This window comes from Vidua chalybeata, chromosome 5 (genome assembly GCF_026979565.1).
Source record: "Vidua chalybeata isolate OUT-0048 chromosome 5, bVidCha1 merged haplotype, whole genome shotgun sequence".
NCBI classification, from domain to species: domain Eukaryota; kingdom Metazoa; phylum Chordata; class Aves; order Passeriformes; family Viduidae; genus Vidua; species Vidua chalybeata.
In genome coordinates, this window is record NC_071534.1 from 33,658,505 (window position 1) to 33,672,955 (window position 14,451).

At 35.0% G+C, this 14,451-nt stretch overlaps 1 protein-coding gene across 1 annotated transcript in view; it reads right to left on the reverse strand.

The window, feature by feature from the left end:
* PTPRQ (protein tyrosine phosphatase receptor type Q) overlaps positions 1–14,451 on the reverse strand; it is a 100,032-nt gene that overhangs the window by 13,140 nt on the left and 72,441 nt on the right. Inside the window, exons 34-37 of the mRNA XM_053943543.1 lie at positions 12,959–13,058; positions 12,072–12,200; positions 4,522–4,548; positions 3,785–3,866 (exon numbers count right to left, since the gene is read on the reverse strand). Of these exons, the coding sequence (XP_053799518.1) occupies positions 3,785–3,866; positions 4,522–4,548; positions 12,072–12,200; positions 12,959–13,058 (338 nt within the window). The remainder of the gene's footprint in view (positions 1–3,784; positions 3,867–4,521; positions 4,549–12,071; positions 12,201–12,958; positions 13,059–14,451) is intronic.

Here is a 14,451-nt window from a genome sequence, read left to right on the forward strand (position 1 = left end):
ATTTTGGGTTGTACTGCAACATCATAACTGGCCATTTGTTCTACTACCAGAGGACAGAGATGGATAAATCATTCATGTTGAGGAACTTATTTGATGGGGATGTTTTTGTGCATAAACAGGTATAATTTACAAAGTTGATTAAAAGAGTTAACTTCAGAACTTGTTAATGGAGAAAATGTGTTAAAGTGATGACCTTGGTGTTAAGAGAAGATGCAGAAAACCCAGAATTCTAAATACATTGTTAACTTCAATAGAATTTTGCTTTATTTGACAAATGTTATACACAAGTCTGTTTTTTATATATATCTATTTAAGATATAAATTGAGGTCTATTTTTTGCTTTGAATGATCACAATACAAAATTTTGCTGAAATCCCTTCAAATTTGTCCTTTAGTATTAGCGGTTACTATCTGCATGGGCTACTTCCAAAAGTTGGGCAGTCTTGCTATTAGGTTCAATTATTAATTATACCCTTTTGCCGAGGTATTTGAGACAGTCTGTCTTTTATGAATAAAATTTAATGGGAATCTTCTTGCAAATAAATAAACAAATTAGAGAGGTAATGAAACATGGAAAACCAGGATGTTTTATTTCAGTCATTTTCTTTCATTGTTAATTCAAATATTTTGGTCAGCCTGTGTGTAAAACACAGTTAAAGGTGGAGATGTTAAAATTCCTCTCATTCAGAAAGCTGAAACTGTCACAAAATTTCTGTCATTGAATATTTTCATGAAGGAAGGGCATACACAAAATTCCTATTTTGAATTTTGCAAGTGCTTTGGGCTATATCATGTGACCTTTAACTTCCCTCATTTGCCTCACTCCTCTGAGTTTTAGCTTGCCAGTTAACTACTGTAGAAGAAGCACCATTATACAGCTCTTTGTAGTAGAGAGGAAATAGAGAAGCAGATACTGTTATTTTTGTAATGATGCTTCCATAACCGAACAAGCGCTCAAAAGCCTCATACCAATTTTCTGCATTAGTAGGGATTTCAGTCTTGTCTATTATTTTCATATTTGGGGAAAGAGTATTTGGGTTTCCAGACTCAGTAACAACTCAGTCACAGAAATCATGTTTCTTTGCAAAGTCATAAAACTTTAAAATAAAAAGTTGGCATTTTGTTTATTGTAGTACATTTGTGACACTGGTTACCCTTTGAAGGATTTCATTTTTTTTACTCATGAGCAGAACTTATCATAAATTAAGTATTATGCAAGTATTTCTGTTTCAGTAATTTACCAGTTACTAGAAAAGCATAAGTTCCCAAACGTATTGAAAGATGCAGGAATCAGCTGGAAAGCTGGAAGTTTGAATAGCAGTGAGGTGATGCCTGTCATCAGTTACTTTGCTCCCTATGGTTTCTTTAAACTTGTCTTTTCTGACAAGAAATTGATCCAGGACCATTCTGAGGTCCAGATTTCCTTCTCATCACATTTACACACAGGTCTGGTTCACATGTGAACCAAGATTGACCCTGGAAGATGTCCTGGCACTGCAGTTTGGTCAGTCAAGCAAATTAGATGAAACTGGGAATGTCCATAGATTACAAGAGTAAGTGAAATAGAAAGACACACCTTTATGCTGGAAAACTCCAAACCATATTTGTTGTCTACTAACTGCCTATTGCAAATTAACTCTAGACTACTTAACCTACCAAAGCATATCTTGGAATTGTCCAGGAAGACTGCTAGGTGAAAAAATCCAAATCCAACACAGGGAATATACTACAGTTTATTAGTGTAAATTATCATATTCTCATATTTCATTCCCAGTAAACTTGAATTTATTCATCCAGAGACAGACTGAGAGCCCAAGCAAGCTCAGCACTGTGTTTTTCATAGAACCATAGAACAATTTGAGTTGGAAGGGACATTAACATAATCTAGTCCAACCACATGTTGCCATGGGCAAGGACATCTTCCACCAGACCTGGTTGCTCAAAGCCCCATTCAGCCTGGCCTTGGACACTTGGATAGGGTATTCACAGCTTCTATGGGAAACTTGTCCCAGTTTCACCATTTAGTTTTGTGCTTCAGATATGGGTTTATATCTTGAGCTAATCTTTCCTACACATATTGCAGGACCCTCAAGTCATTTATATAAAAGTAGAATAATGCATGTGGATAAAAAAAATGCAGATCATGAGGTCTGCTTGTTTATTGCATGCATTGCCTGCTCCTGAGCATTGTCATTACCAATGTAATTTCAAGTGCACTGCTAATCCTATTGTTTATCTGTTAAAACATGTGCTACAAGCAATATAGGTACACTCATACTGAGGGACTGAACCTACCTTGAAATTCTGCCTGCCCTTGGACAAGTCATCTGGGAAGATATCACTACACTCTGAAACATGGAAGTTGAAGCTCAGAGAGAAAAAAAAAACCTGAAAACCTAAATGACATATAAAACTGTCTATTATAGGTTGACTATATAAATTCTTTGAAGAAGACCTCAGCTTCTTGCATTTTCCTAAATTTTAAGCAGATTGCAAAGATTTTGGTTTGATAAAACACTATTTAAGATTTAAGATGTTACAATGCTGTAAGGCATAGCCAATGTGGGTCGCACCTAAAGAAAGTAATACTAGAGACTTTCTAGTAATGAATGTTAATATGTGAAAGTGTTACTGATATTAAAACTTTTCATCTGCTCAGTCATGCATAATGTAACTATAATCATTTTTTGCTCAAGTGAAATAACACTTCTATTGCTCTGAGAAATTTATGGTGCCTTTTACTATTAAATCCAGACCAATTTTACCTAATGAGCATAACAAAAAACCTGTAGGAAATACAATTAATATTTATACACTTATATTAGTCTTTCTTTGGAAACTGAAATATTATAATCTAGCAGAAGAAAAGCCAATTGTCAAGTCTTCATTTTTGTTAATCCAACTGGTAAATTATTCATGGTAAATTTATAAATCCAAAATAATAAAGTCACTGGACACTGACAAATTATTTTTGGGCAAACAACTGTATGTGTTAAGAAAGATAATGATGATAAAGATTCTGAAATAACAAGAAGTTATTGTTGAGAAAAAAATATGATACCATAAAATATTACTTAATGAAAATAGTGAAAACTTTGAGATTTAAATTTGAAACTATACATGTATTATATGATCTGTAATGTATATTTTCAGAATGAGGCCCCTTTCAGAAAGAAGGACAGGCTTGCTATTTTCAAGTAAGGAAATGGAGGCTATTCATATGGAAGCTATTCTCAAGAGCATAAGAAATATGCCCTATTACTTGTAGAGGAACAAAACGTACCATGTACAAACCTTTGATTTTCAGCACTAAAATCTATGAAAGAAAAACATTCCTGAGTTTCACGGCAGTATGACTGAGGCCTGAAAATTCTACAGAATGAACATTAACTCTGTTTTTGGAGTTATCAGAAAAACAAACATATTTATAGCAGTTAAACATACCTGTGTATATGTTAGAAAACTCTAAATATCTTGTTCTTAGAAAACCTATATATGCAACACTAGATATGTAAAAACATAAACATGGTGGTCTTGAAATGTTGGAGACTAAAAAAGATCATATTTGGCTGACACTAAGGTGAATAATTCTGACCAGGTTGTAGTATAGGCTGCAGAATCCAAATCAGTGTACTGTTACTTTCTAAACAATCAACCTGGTAATTGGGTATTGATTATCAAGGCCAGAGTCCTTCATGGCCTTGCTTGCTTAAAATGGACATGAAATGTGACACACGAAACAACTGAAGGTCTTGCGATGTTGTGACAACTGCTAGCAACATACCAAAAATTCTTCCTGAAACTTTAGGTTGTTGTTTGTGCAAAGTTCTTCAACATGTTGTAGAAAGGATTTCTTGCTTATTGGCCTGAAAGTAAGGACAGAAGAATAAGAAACCCATAGGGAATATCTTTGTCATTCTTGTTATATAACTGTAGTTTATTAATAAACAATATTTTCCAGCTCAATGGAAAATGATATTTATAGGCAGAAAATTATAAATTGCTTACAGCAATAAGCATGCTTATTTGATTTCTTTTCGATCACTTAAAAGATAAACATTTTATCCCTTTGTTGCTCCCTCTCACAAAATTTTTAATGTTGTTAATGTTAACAGTACTGTAAGTTATCATTGTTTTTATAGGCAACAGCATTTCAAGGCAAAGTTTTGACATTAAATATGTAAACTTATTATTGCATTTTAAGGTACGTAATACTTCTTTGTCAGACAGAAAACATTGCAAGGTTTTAGACATATAAAATATTGCAGTGACTTCATTCTCATAATGACATGGTTTTTAAATCCTGAGGAGTTTAAATAACCATGTATTACTTCCCAAGCTAAAACACAGACATGCAGACTTCACCCCAGAGAGAGAGAAAGCATTTCTCCAGTTACCATGCAATTAGTCATGCTTTTATGATTTATACGCAGCTTGGAGGTTTTTTCTAACAAACATTGAGGAGAGAACCACAGTGAGACTCAGTGATGAACACAACATAAAAATCTTTAGTAAACTTACTTGATGGATTTTCTATAACTAAGTAACCTGAAATAGAGATCTTTGTTAAATGTAGCAAGCTGAGAGTTAACCAATATTGTACATTTTAATAGGTTCTAGATTAAATACCATGTACCTAAAGATTGGTTTCCCATATAGATTCAAATTTAGATACCTTTGGTGATTGTCTTTATTAGTTTTTATATCAGGTATCAGCAGGTATGAATTACATAGTTACAGTTTCTATCATTTTCTTTAGATAACTTTACAGTGCTCTGGGCTCATATGGCCCTGGGAAACCCATACTTGCTGCACACCACTATATACACATAGACAGGCTTCATTTTGCATTCTTTACCCAATATCATTCTTCTAAGGGCCATTTCAGATCATCAGGATAGGATCAATCTAATCTGACTGAACACAGACACCTATTTCTCAGTCATTCCAGATTGCTTTTTACAATCAATGAGGAGAAATAGGTGTATTTCATCTCATTTGAAGCAGATATCTAAAATGAGTCACAGATAAATCATGATACTGGTGTGCCTCTACAGAAACCACAACTGTGATTGTTTTCTGAAGATTTAAAAAATTTGTGTCCTGGTTTTATCTTCATTTTTCACATGTTAGCGGCTGTCTCTGTATATGCCGATTTTAAAAACTGTGATACATATTAAATCTTTAACTTGATCTCACAGCAGGTTTCATGAAGACGAAACATGGGCATCTATACTCAGAGGACTTTCAGATGGCCTTGAAACTTGGTCACAATTGCCTCTGAATGGATTTAGAAACCAAATTTTGAGCACTCAGACTCAGAAAGCTTGTCTAAAGGAAAAAGCAAAAAAAAGTTTGTAATAATTCAGTTTAAAAGATAACCTGCTCCTTTGAAAAACTCTAAGTACCCCTTTTATGTGTCTGTTCCTCCAAATATACATTCTTACAGAAAATACTATGAAAAGTATTCTATAATACAAATGTATACTATATTGCTGTCATAATTTTAGTAGAAAAGGAAAAAATGGCTTTAAAAATAGTTAGTTTATGAAATTATTCTTAATTATTTAAATTTTAATTGAGATAATAAAATGATATTAATAAAATTGTTGAATAATTTGTTATTAACCATCAGAGAAGTTAATTTCAAAGCTATGAAAGATATCTTTGTGCTACATACTTTTTTAGAGCAGTTATCCTGAAATAAAGCAAACTGGCTATGAAAGTCTCACTAGATCAGTCTCACTGGAATTAAAAGTATCCACAGAAATAAAAGTGCTTATTAAGAAGGACAACTGAAGGACAGCTTTAGAGTGAAAAAGAAGATAAGAAAGCATGCCACTCTATTCAGAATGTTTAGACATGTAGCTTGTGCTCATCGTATCACATAAGTTGTTTGCATTATGTGGCAGATGAAACTACCTTCTTGTAATATTGGCAACATTATAGAACTAAAGTTTCCTAACAACAACAACAAAAAAAGACTTTTAATAGCTGTAGCAAAGTACTGCACACAAATATATATTTGTCTTTGACTAGAACAGAAACTTTTTTGTAGGCTTTTTTTTCTGGTCAAAATTTTAAGCAGACTTTGATGGTACGTTACACTTCTTTTTCCTTTGAATTCACCTATCTCCACCACAGAACAACAGAAAAAAGTTATGTCCCACTTGACATTCCAGTAATTTTTCAAATACTCTCCTCTCAAATTTTTAGCAATGAAGGTCTTACTGCATGAAATTTGCAATAAGAAAATGCAGTTTGGTCATTAATAAATAAAAATACTTTTGTGCTGTACGTAAGCAATCCAGGTAGTCCATTTAGTGTTTCAGTGCTGAAGGTACATGGATCCAACAGTGTTTTTTTTAAGAAGCAAGGCATCTATGGGTTAACACTTCAACCTATCTGTAGGAATTTAATTGATTTTTAGAACTACTGAACTGTCTGTCACACTTTTTTTAGTAGCAAGTGTACATAGCAGTAGCTTGGCAGCTCAGAAAATAAGATGATTTACTTAAAAGTGCTTCTAGGAAAGTTAATGTCTGACTTGTCTGACTGTGGCAAAGGTGTTGGCTTTGTTGTGTAACGATCTTCAGAAGGGATGAATTTTGTGTTCTCACGTCCAAAGTCCAAAGACTTCCAGCAATTCTCAGTTTCAGCATCCTTAGGCTTAAAAAAATAGTATTTTTTCTACATTTCTTGACTTGGACTATACAGAGTAATAATCTTACAGTATTTTGTCAATGAACTAAAATTCATGTATCTGTAGTCTTGTCTTCCACATTTCCCAGTGTTTTGCATAAAACTTAAAAATATAAGTATCACTAGGTCTTGATGAGCACAATTTAGAATCAAGCCACAAAGTTGAAAATTTCCCTATTTCAGCTGGACCATTTCAGATTCCCACTTGCCTGACTTTGATATGAGGAAAGAAAAACATTCTCTAAAATAAAGAATGCTTTATAGCTTTAAATCTGATTTTCTTTTAAACAGGGTATTGTTTCATGTGTGGGTTTTTTTTAAAGACCATCAAAAATCTGAATCACACTCAGATTACATATGATAGAGCTAGAAAGAAGCCATTTATTTGTGTTGGCAATGATAACTGAAGACATTGTCACACAGACTCAGCTTTCTCTCTGGGTCAATCATCTGAAATCCACAGGGAATTAAAACTTCATCCAACCAGAAAACTACAGAAATTACTATGTAGGCAAAAGCCTTAACTCATAAGCACCACTGACACTTCCTAAGACCAACAGAGGAACTAATTTTTAAAAAGTTAATTGAGAGTAATATTGAGCTTAACACTTGTACATATTAAAGGCCTAAGGAAAGAGAACACATGGTCATTTCTTCCATTGTACCAGGACACATACATTCATAAACCTTGTTCTCCTGGAACACAAATTTCAGGAAGCCTATTGTTGATAGCTGATTACTAAAGGGAAACCTGTTGAAGAAAAAGACAAGGCGGAAGCCATGCCTATCTCTACTCAAAGGAAGACAGGTCTGTCTACACAAAGAAAGTATCAGGCTGGTCTATAGAAATAAATGTGTGTGCAAAATTGTTACGTCAAATATAGACACCCACTGAATGCATAGTATATAGGAAATATAGGATCAGACAATAATTTTCTATACAATACGTTTCTATAAAGAGTTCTAATTACCTGGCATTTGCAGGGGCTACAGTGTCTGTAATGCAGAAATATTTCTTCTGACCCTGCTTTCTTGACAAGTTGTCTCACATAGAGTGAAACAAAAGCCTCAAAGAATCAACCACAAGGTTCAGCTTCTCAAGGAAAGATTTTTAAAAAGCAGGCCTCTAAATGGCTTTATCCTTGCTGTGGAAACCACTGCAAAAATAGGGTGCTAGAGAAGTTGTCTCCTAGGTAAGCACCTGGAACAGGGAAGAGTTACTTGTATCTCACCAAACATGGTGCACACTGAAAATGTAAGGATAGAATCTATTTACAGAAGATTAGTGTCTGCTTTGAAGAGTGACTTGGCAAACCCTGTGGAACTGTTGTAAGTAAGGCAAGTACATCCAGTATATATATATCTTCAGCGAGCTTAATGAAACAGTGTTTAATCCAGTTCAGATTGATGGGCTATGTATGTTTTGAACAATGTTGTTTTTTACTGTTGTCTCACACCATCTCCACCATCACAGAATGCAATGTATGTCCCAAACATTCAAAATTAGCATTTGGGATTCATAAGGATCTCATTTTCCACTAAATGCAGTAGGACTTAATTCCCTGCATGCCCTCTGAAATGACATCCAATTGATCAAATGTTTAACAAAGACTTGTTGAGAGTGAGTGTATATGTACTAGCTAGCATCAGTAATTTTAGCCACTAAAGTTTGTAAATTATTTTTTTTTATTATTTTAATTAAGTTGAATGACTACTACTGGGATTTTTCCTTTGATTTCCTGGTCCAAAAACCAAAAATGTTACCCCAAAAAACTTTCAAAATTATTGAAATGGAATGCTTGGCATTTTTTAATTTCTCTTTTCCTACTCAAACTGACTTTTGTAGTGCAAAATACTTCATATTAAAAAAGTTATAAAAATGTGTGAAATATAATGTTTTTATTAACCTATACTGAATGTTTTCTGAGCTGTTGAATTTTTGATCTAAGAATGATGAAAAGTATTTCCAGCCATATTCATACAGAACAGAAATTTTTTTTCCAATTTATTGTTTTTCTCATGAGATACCAGCAGCAAAAATTTTCTGAGACTATGAGCCAAGTTCATAAGCCCTGATCCACCAAGTATGAGAGAATGTCTGAAGAGACAATGGATGAAAGACAGGCAAGAAGGAACTCATGGAGCAGGCTGGAATATTTTGATTCTGTGGATGAACTCTGTCAGCTGCAAGTGTGTGCCTTTATTGACTTATAGTAGCTGAATAATATAATGTCAGAGTAGTGACAAAAAAAGCTGTTTTCCAGAATACCCCCTTCAAATGAGCACTGAATGGGATGATTAGTAGGTGGAGGGAACAAATCTATATTGTTCTGTTTATAACCTAGGATTTTCACCCAAACTCCCCATTGCCCTTTCAGGGTGAAGCTGGACCAGATTTCAGTAGATTTACTGCTGCCTGAAAAATACAAACATGCCAGTCTGGTAAAGGAATCTGCCCATCTCTGCCCTCCTCATACACTTGCAAGATGCCACAAACTGGAACACAGCAAGCTCTGCAAACACAGCTGAGATAGATGCCTAAAGGCAGGCAGTGTAGATAGTGCAGATGCAGTGATGCCCATTCCAAATGCATGGGAAATTTGTGAAGGTTAGACTGCAGTCACCAGCATTAAATACTATAATTAAACATGCTAACATGTCACTGCTTTAGCCACAAATTATGAGAATGATAGGGTCAACACAAGAACTGGAACTGTGATTGAGTTTAGCATAGCTGTTCCCTGGTGACAACAGGTACAAAAGTTCTTTCATGCAGCTGTGGAAATCTAAACACAGGAAACAAAAACATTTTAGTTATTAGGTTTTGCAGTAAGCTGCCTTAGTATATGCTGCCATGATTCTGCCAGCTCCCTGATATAACTCCTCATTACCAGGAAGGGTTAACTAGATTAAAGACAGCACTAGAAACACCTAAAATGTCCCTTTTGGTTATTGACTTTACCAGAACAGAATATTATACATAGTGAAAGATTCTTTAAGGCTTAAAAAAAAAAAAAAAAAAAAAAGCCAAAATGGACTAAAAAAATTGAACAAATAAATCATATCCTGCCCCTCATTACTAGATGTATGTTATCAAGGAGAGTTCCTTGGAGGCACATTTTCTGTCTTCCAGATGAAAAGATGTCATGAATCCTGTCCTGAGGAGCTCTCAATTAGTGTCTGCACTTCATCAGTTTGTCATAATGTTCAACGAAGGACCTGCGCAAGGAGCCTACTGTAGCTTCAGTGCCACTATGGTTTGAAAAATAATAATCCAAAATTTCAACAGCTACATCATGTGCCTTACAGTGACAGAAGTAGAAAGTGTTTGTTTTTGGCCATTAAAGGACAGTTGAAAGGCAGGAAGAGGAAAATAGAGATGGAAGGACATAACAAATTGCAAACCAAAAAGTGAGACTGACTCATTAAAATAAGGGTGATGTAACTATAACTGCTGAAGCACTGTTCAGTAAAGGTCTTGCTGTGCATAAATCACATAATGAAGTGTACATAAGTATGAAATATTATAGTTTTCAATTACCCTTTAGAGTTTGAGACTGTAAAAATTTGAAATACACATAATTTCGACAGAAAAGTGTCAGAATGTTATCTGTAAACCAACAAAGAATTTCACTGCATGGATATGTTGCTAAGATTGTTGGGACATAGTATGAAACAGCTGCAGTGTGAGTACAAAAGATAGTTGAGGAAAAAATCAAATTTCTCTTAAGTATATATATCCTAACTTCCAAAGAAACAACATGTTTCTCATGTCACGTTTACACTGCCTTTGTTTCAAGGATAGGGTGTTTATATCAGGACTATATTGTCATACTATGTTATAATTTCCATTTAAAAATTACCCTGGTTTATTTGAAAATAGTCATGAAAGTCCTATAATTCAACATTAGGGACTAACAATATACATGATTTCATGATGAAAAATACCATTGTTTGCCATTAGAATATCTGCAAACATTGCTGTTTCATTTTGATTAGGTATATCATTCAATATAGTATGATAACACGCAGGTTAAGAGACCAGAATGGAAAACACACCATGTTGCTTCAATAATATAAAAACTTACTGGATGACAAAAATCTCCTTGCGTCTGAAGAAAAATGAAGAGTATCTGGAAGTAAAATCCATTAACACTTTAGTACATAAAGAACATTAGTACTAATTCAGCTAACAATGTGGAAACAAGATAATTTTGAAAATCCATCAAGATCATTTATCTGAGGCACAGTTACTGCAGTGCATTGACAATGGTTCTGCTTCAGAGGATGCTTTGCTCTGTTATTAGCAGGTACTAAATTCTGCTATCTGAACAAGTGCCCCGCACAGGACATACCCCAACCCTTACGTCAATGAGTTCCAGATGATTCCCAGTATGTTTTCTCATCTGTTCCAAGCAGCCATTCTTTTGTGCTCTATTTTGAACAGGTTTGTACATGCAATCAACTTACTCTGTACCACACACAGACATACACAAAAACCCCAGGTCAACAGCTACAACCTTTCATCTTCCAGCCATTCCTAGTCTGCAACAGTAGGATATTTAGCTACTAGGGCAAGACTATTTTAGGCTTCTCATCTTTAAGGAGACTGCCTACCACAGTGTTTCATCTGTGAGACAGCAGGGAAAATACAGACAGGTGAGGAACGTCCACCAAATATTTCTAACACAGTTGGATGTCATATATTATTGATAATCACCATTATTTTTATTTGTTGAGTAATATCAACATTTCTGGCAGTCAAAAAGCAGTTCTTCTGATAAATATCTGTGACAAGATTTCTTGTCAGATACAAAATGTGAATTGTTGCATGCACCTTAAATGAATCAATGGTAAGATAGCCAGTGTGCTAGGCTCCACAGAACCCCAGATGTTATGCCAATCCCTTTTATAAAAAAAGACAAATGCTTTCAAAATGTCAATTAAACAATGACAGATTTTTTTCTTGAGCTAGTTGATTTGTTCTTGAATTAGTTGGCAGGGACTTCTAGGAGTCTGGCTTTTTCAGAAAGATTTTGTAAGTTTGCAGCCTAAACAAAAAATTGGGCCATTAAAAACACTCGGAAATTCTGCATGTTTAAAATATGCAACCCTTCTTTGGCTAAAATTAAAAATTAAACAGTGATTTGCACTTATATTTTTATCTTGTTGTAAAAAGAGCTTAAGATTAAGAGATTTTCTAAAAGCTGGTGAGAAGTGTCTTGAGGATGGAGGTCATTCTTTGAAAAAGGATCTCAATGACCTGTGTAAATAAGAACAGCACAAACATTTCCAAACAAGCAAAGGTCAGAAAGGGGTCATGGCTACAGACCCTTTGGACTACTGTTTTGCTTACGGAGTATGCTTACCGTGTAAATCTCTCATCCTTCAGCTCCAGGTCTGCCACTGTGATCAGCTGATCCAGTTTGAATTTTGTGTCAATAATTTCAGCATCTCGTGGGGAGTATGTGCCTCCCTCTTTTTGCTTTTGCCGAATTCTAAATGGAAAATAATAGTCAAAAATACACATGCAAAATATTTAAGGACACATATGTCAATACTTTGATTTGACAGGCTGAAACTGAAAAATGGTTGCCAAGAATACTTCCTTGGCTTTTATTTAGTCAAACTGTAATTTAGTAATTGTAATTTAGTCAAATTTATGTTGTCTAAAATTCAGATGAAAGAATCTACATGCTGTATTCTTTTAGTTTTCCTACATAAATTCTTTGGTAATGCCTGAATAATGCAGCTGAGTAAGAACAGAACTGATGAATGAGAAAACTAGCTGCTTCTTTACATGGATATTTTGTTCAGTATTTGAATTAAAACTCAATTTGTGTTCCCCATGTGAGAACTCAATGTATTTAACTGATAAATTTATTAGGAAGACAGAAAATGTAATTGAGATTATTTACTTCATACCCAGCTGAAGATAGTATTAGCCATCACAATAACTACAACCAGCTGACACTCTGATCTGTCACTAGAGAAGTGGCTCTGAAAAGTTAAGAAAGGCTACCACTCTGATTTTCCCTCTGAAGAAGTTGGATTTTCTTCATCTATGGAGGTTACCCTCACTAGACAAAATTTTTGTGAGTCTCTCCCTAAAGTTCTACATAAAAAAAAAAACCCTAAAAAAAAATCAAGACATTTTGAAATTACAGATTAGTTCCACTTATAGGACTGTTTCAACTTCTTTAAACCACTTTTGAGTGTTTTCAAGCCAGCTATGGCAATGATATATAAATTTCACCTTGCAAAAGCATATACTGCAGCCACCAAAAGAACGACTGAAAGTATACACAAAGTAACAGCAAGGACAACTTCTACAGATCTTCCTGTCAGTCCTTCACCTGCAACAGAAAGTGGAAAGGTAACATATCATAGATTCTTTGGAATTTTTAGATTTCTGACAATATGAAATCAGGGAATAATGAAAGACAGACCCTTTTAGTCTCCATATAACTGCACCCATTTTATGTTTGTTGAAGAGCTGCTTCAGAAAGAAAAGTATAACAAAAACAGAAACAGTTTATGTAAGGGTTCCTCAGCATTGCTGATCTATCCAACACATTATTTTAATACAGCTGTATGTGCAGGTGTTGCCTGGTGTTTTTCAGTTTTACTTGCTAAACAGATTAAGCTTGTGGGAATCCAGGGCATCCCGCCCTGGAAGGTCTGGGACCCTGGCAGGGGGTCAGGAACTCTCCTGTACAGAGCCCCGAGAGACACTGTCTCTGATCTCTGTCCATGGAAAAGTGTTTTCAATCTTACAGGATAAATCACGAGCTCTGAGTGTTTGATATAAGTAGTAATTAGTGTGGCATGGGTGCAAAAGTAGAATTTTAGGATTCTAGATAAGGGGTTCAAAGGGAGCAAGATGGAGGAAATTTGGCGTGTCTTGTCCTTTTTCTTCTTCTTCATGTCCTCCATGTTTCACTGTGGTGTTGGCATTTTTCTACTGGTTTAGGCTGGGGCCACACTATTCAACATAGGTGATAGATATTGGCACGTTATTGTAAAGATAGCACACATAGTTTCTAGTATATAATGTTTGTAACATCCCACTGAGGGGCAGAGCCCTGCACGCTGTCCTGCAAGACAGACCTACTGCAGGTCAGAGAGAACATGTTATAGATAAGCAAGAATAAACAACCTTGAAAACCAGCACAGACAAATTACGACTTCTTCTTTGGCAGCAGGGCTGAAAGACAGAGACTCTACAATCTCAGGAGCATTTAAATATCACAGATTCCAATATAAGGTCAGTCTATATTGCAGTAACATCAGTCTGGCCTGAGTTCATCTCCTGCTTCAGCCTCTGTGCAGGACTGCTCCAGCTCCTCAAGTGGAAAAGGGAGAGCACAACTCCAAAGCAATGAGACTTGCAGCTGCCACTCACAGACACAAAGTAAAACATACTACTTTTAGAGGCATTTTAAAGGTGCTGAAAGAACTGAACTAATGATGAGATCTGAACTTTCTGGAATTAATCTGCTTCACTGACCATTAACACATGCTCCTGGTTTATGTGAGAATTGGTGATATTGTTAGGAATAGCCTCCAGTAGGTCAAAAGTAATCATAAAGGACTCTATGACAGAAAAGTAAAGGTGTTGGTATTCTAATCAGTCCTTCCAGGTGAGAATGAAAGCTCATTCAGAAATTGATAAACTATTTAGATTAGTAGTTTCTAGGCCTCTTTTTGAACTTTTATAATGCTAAATTTCTGTGACTCATTTAATTT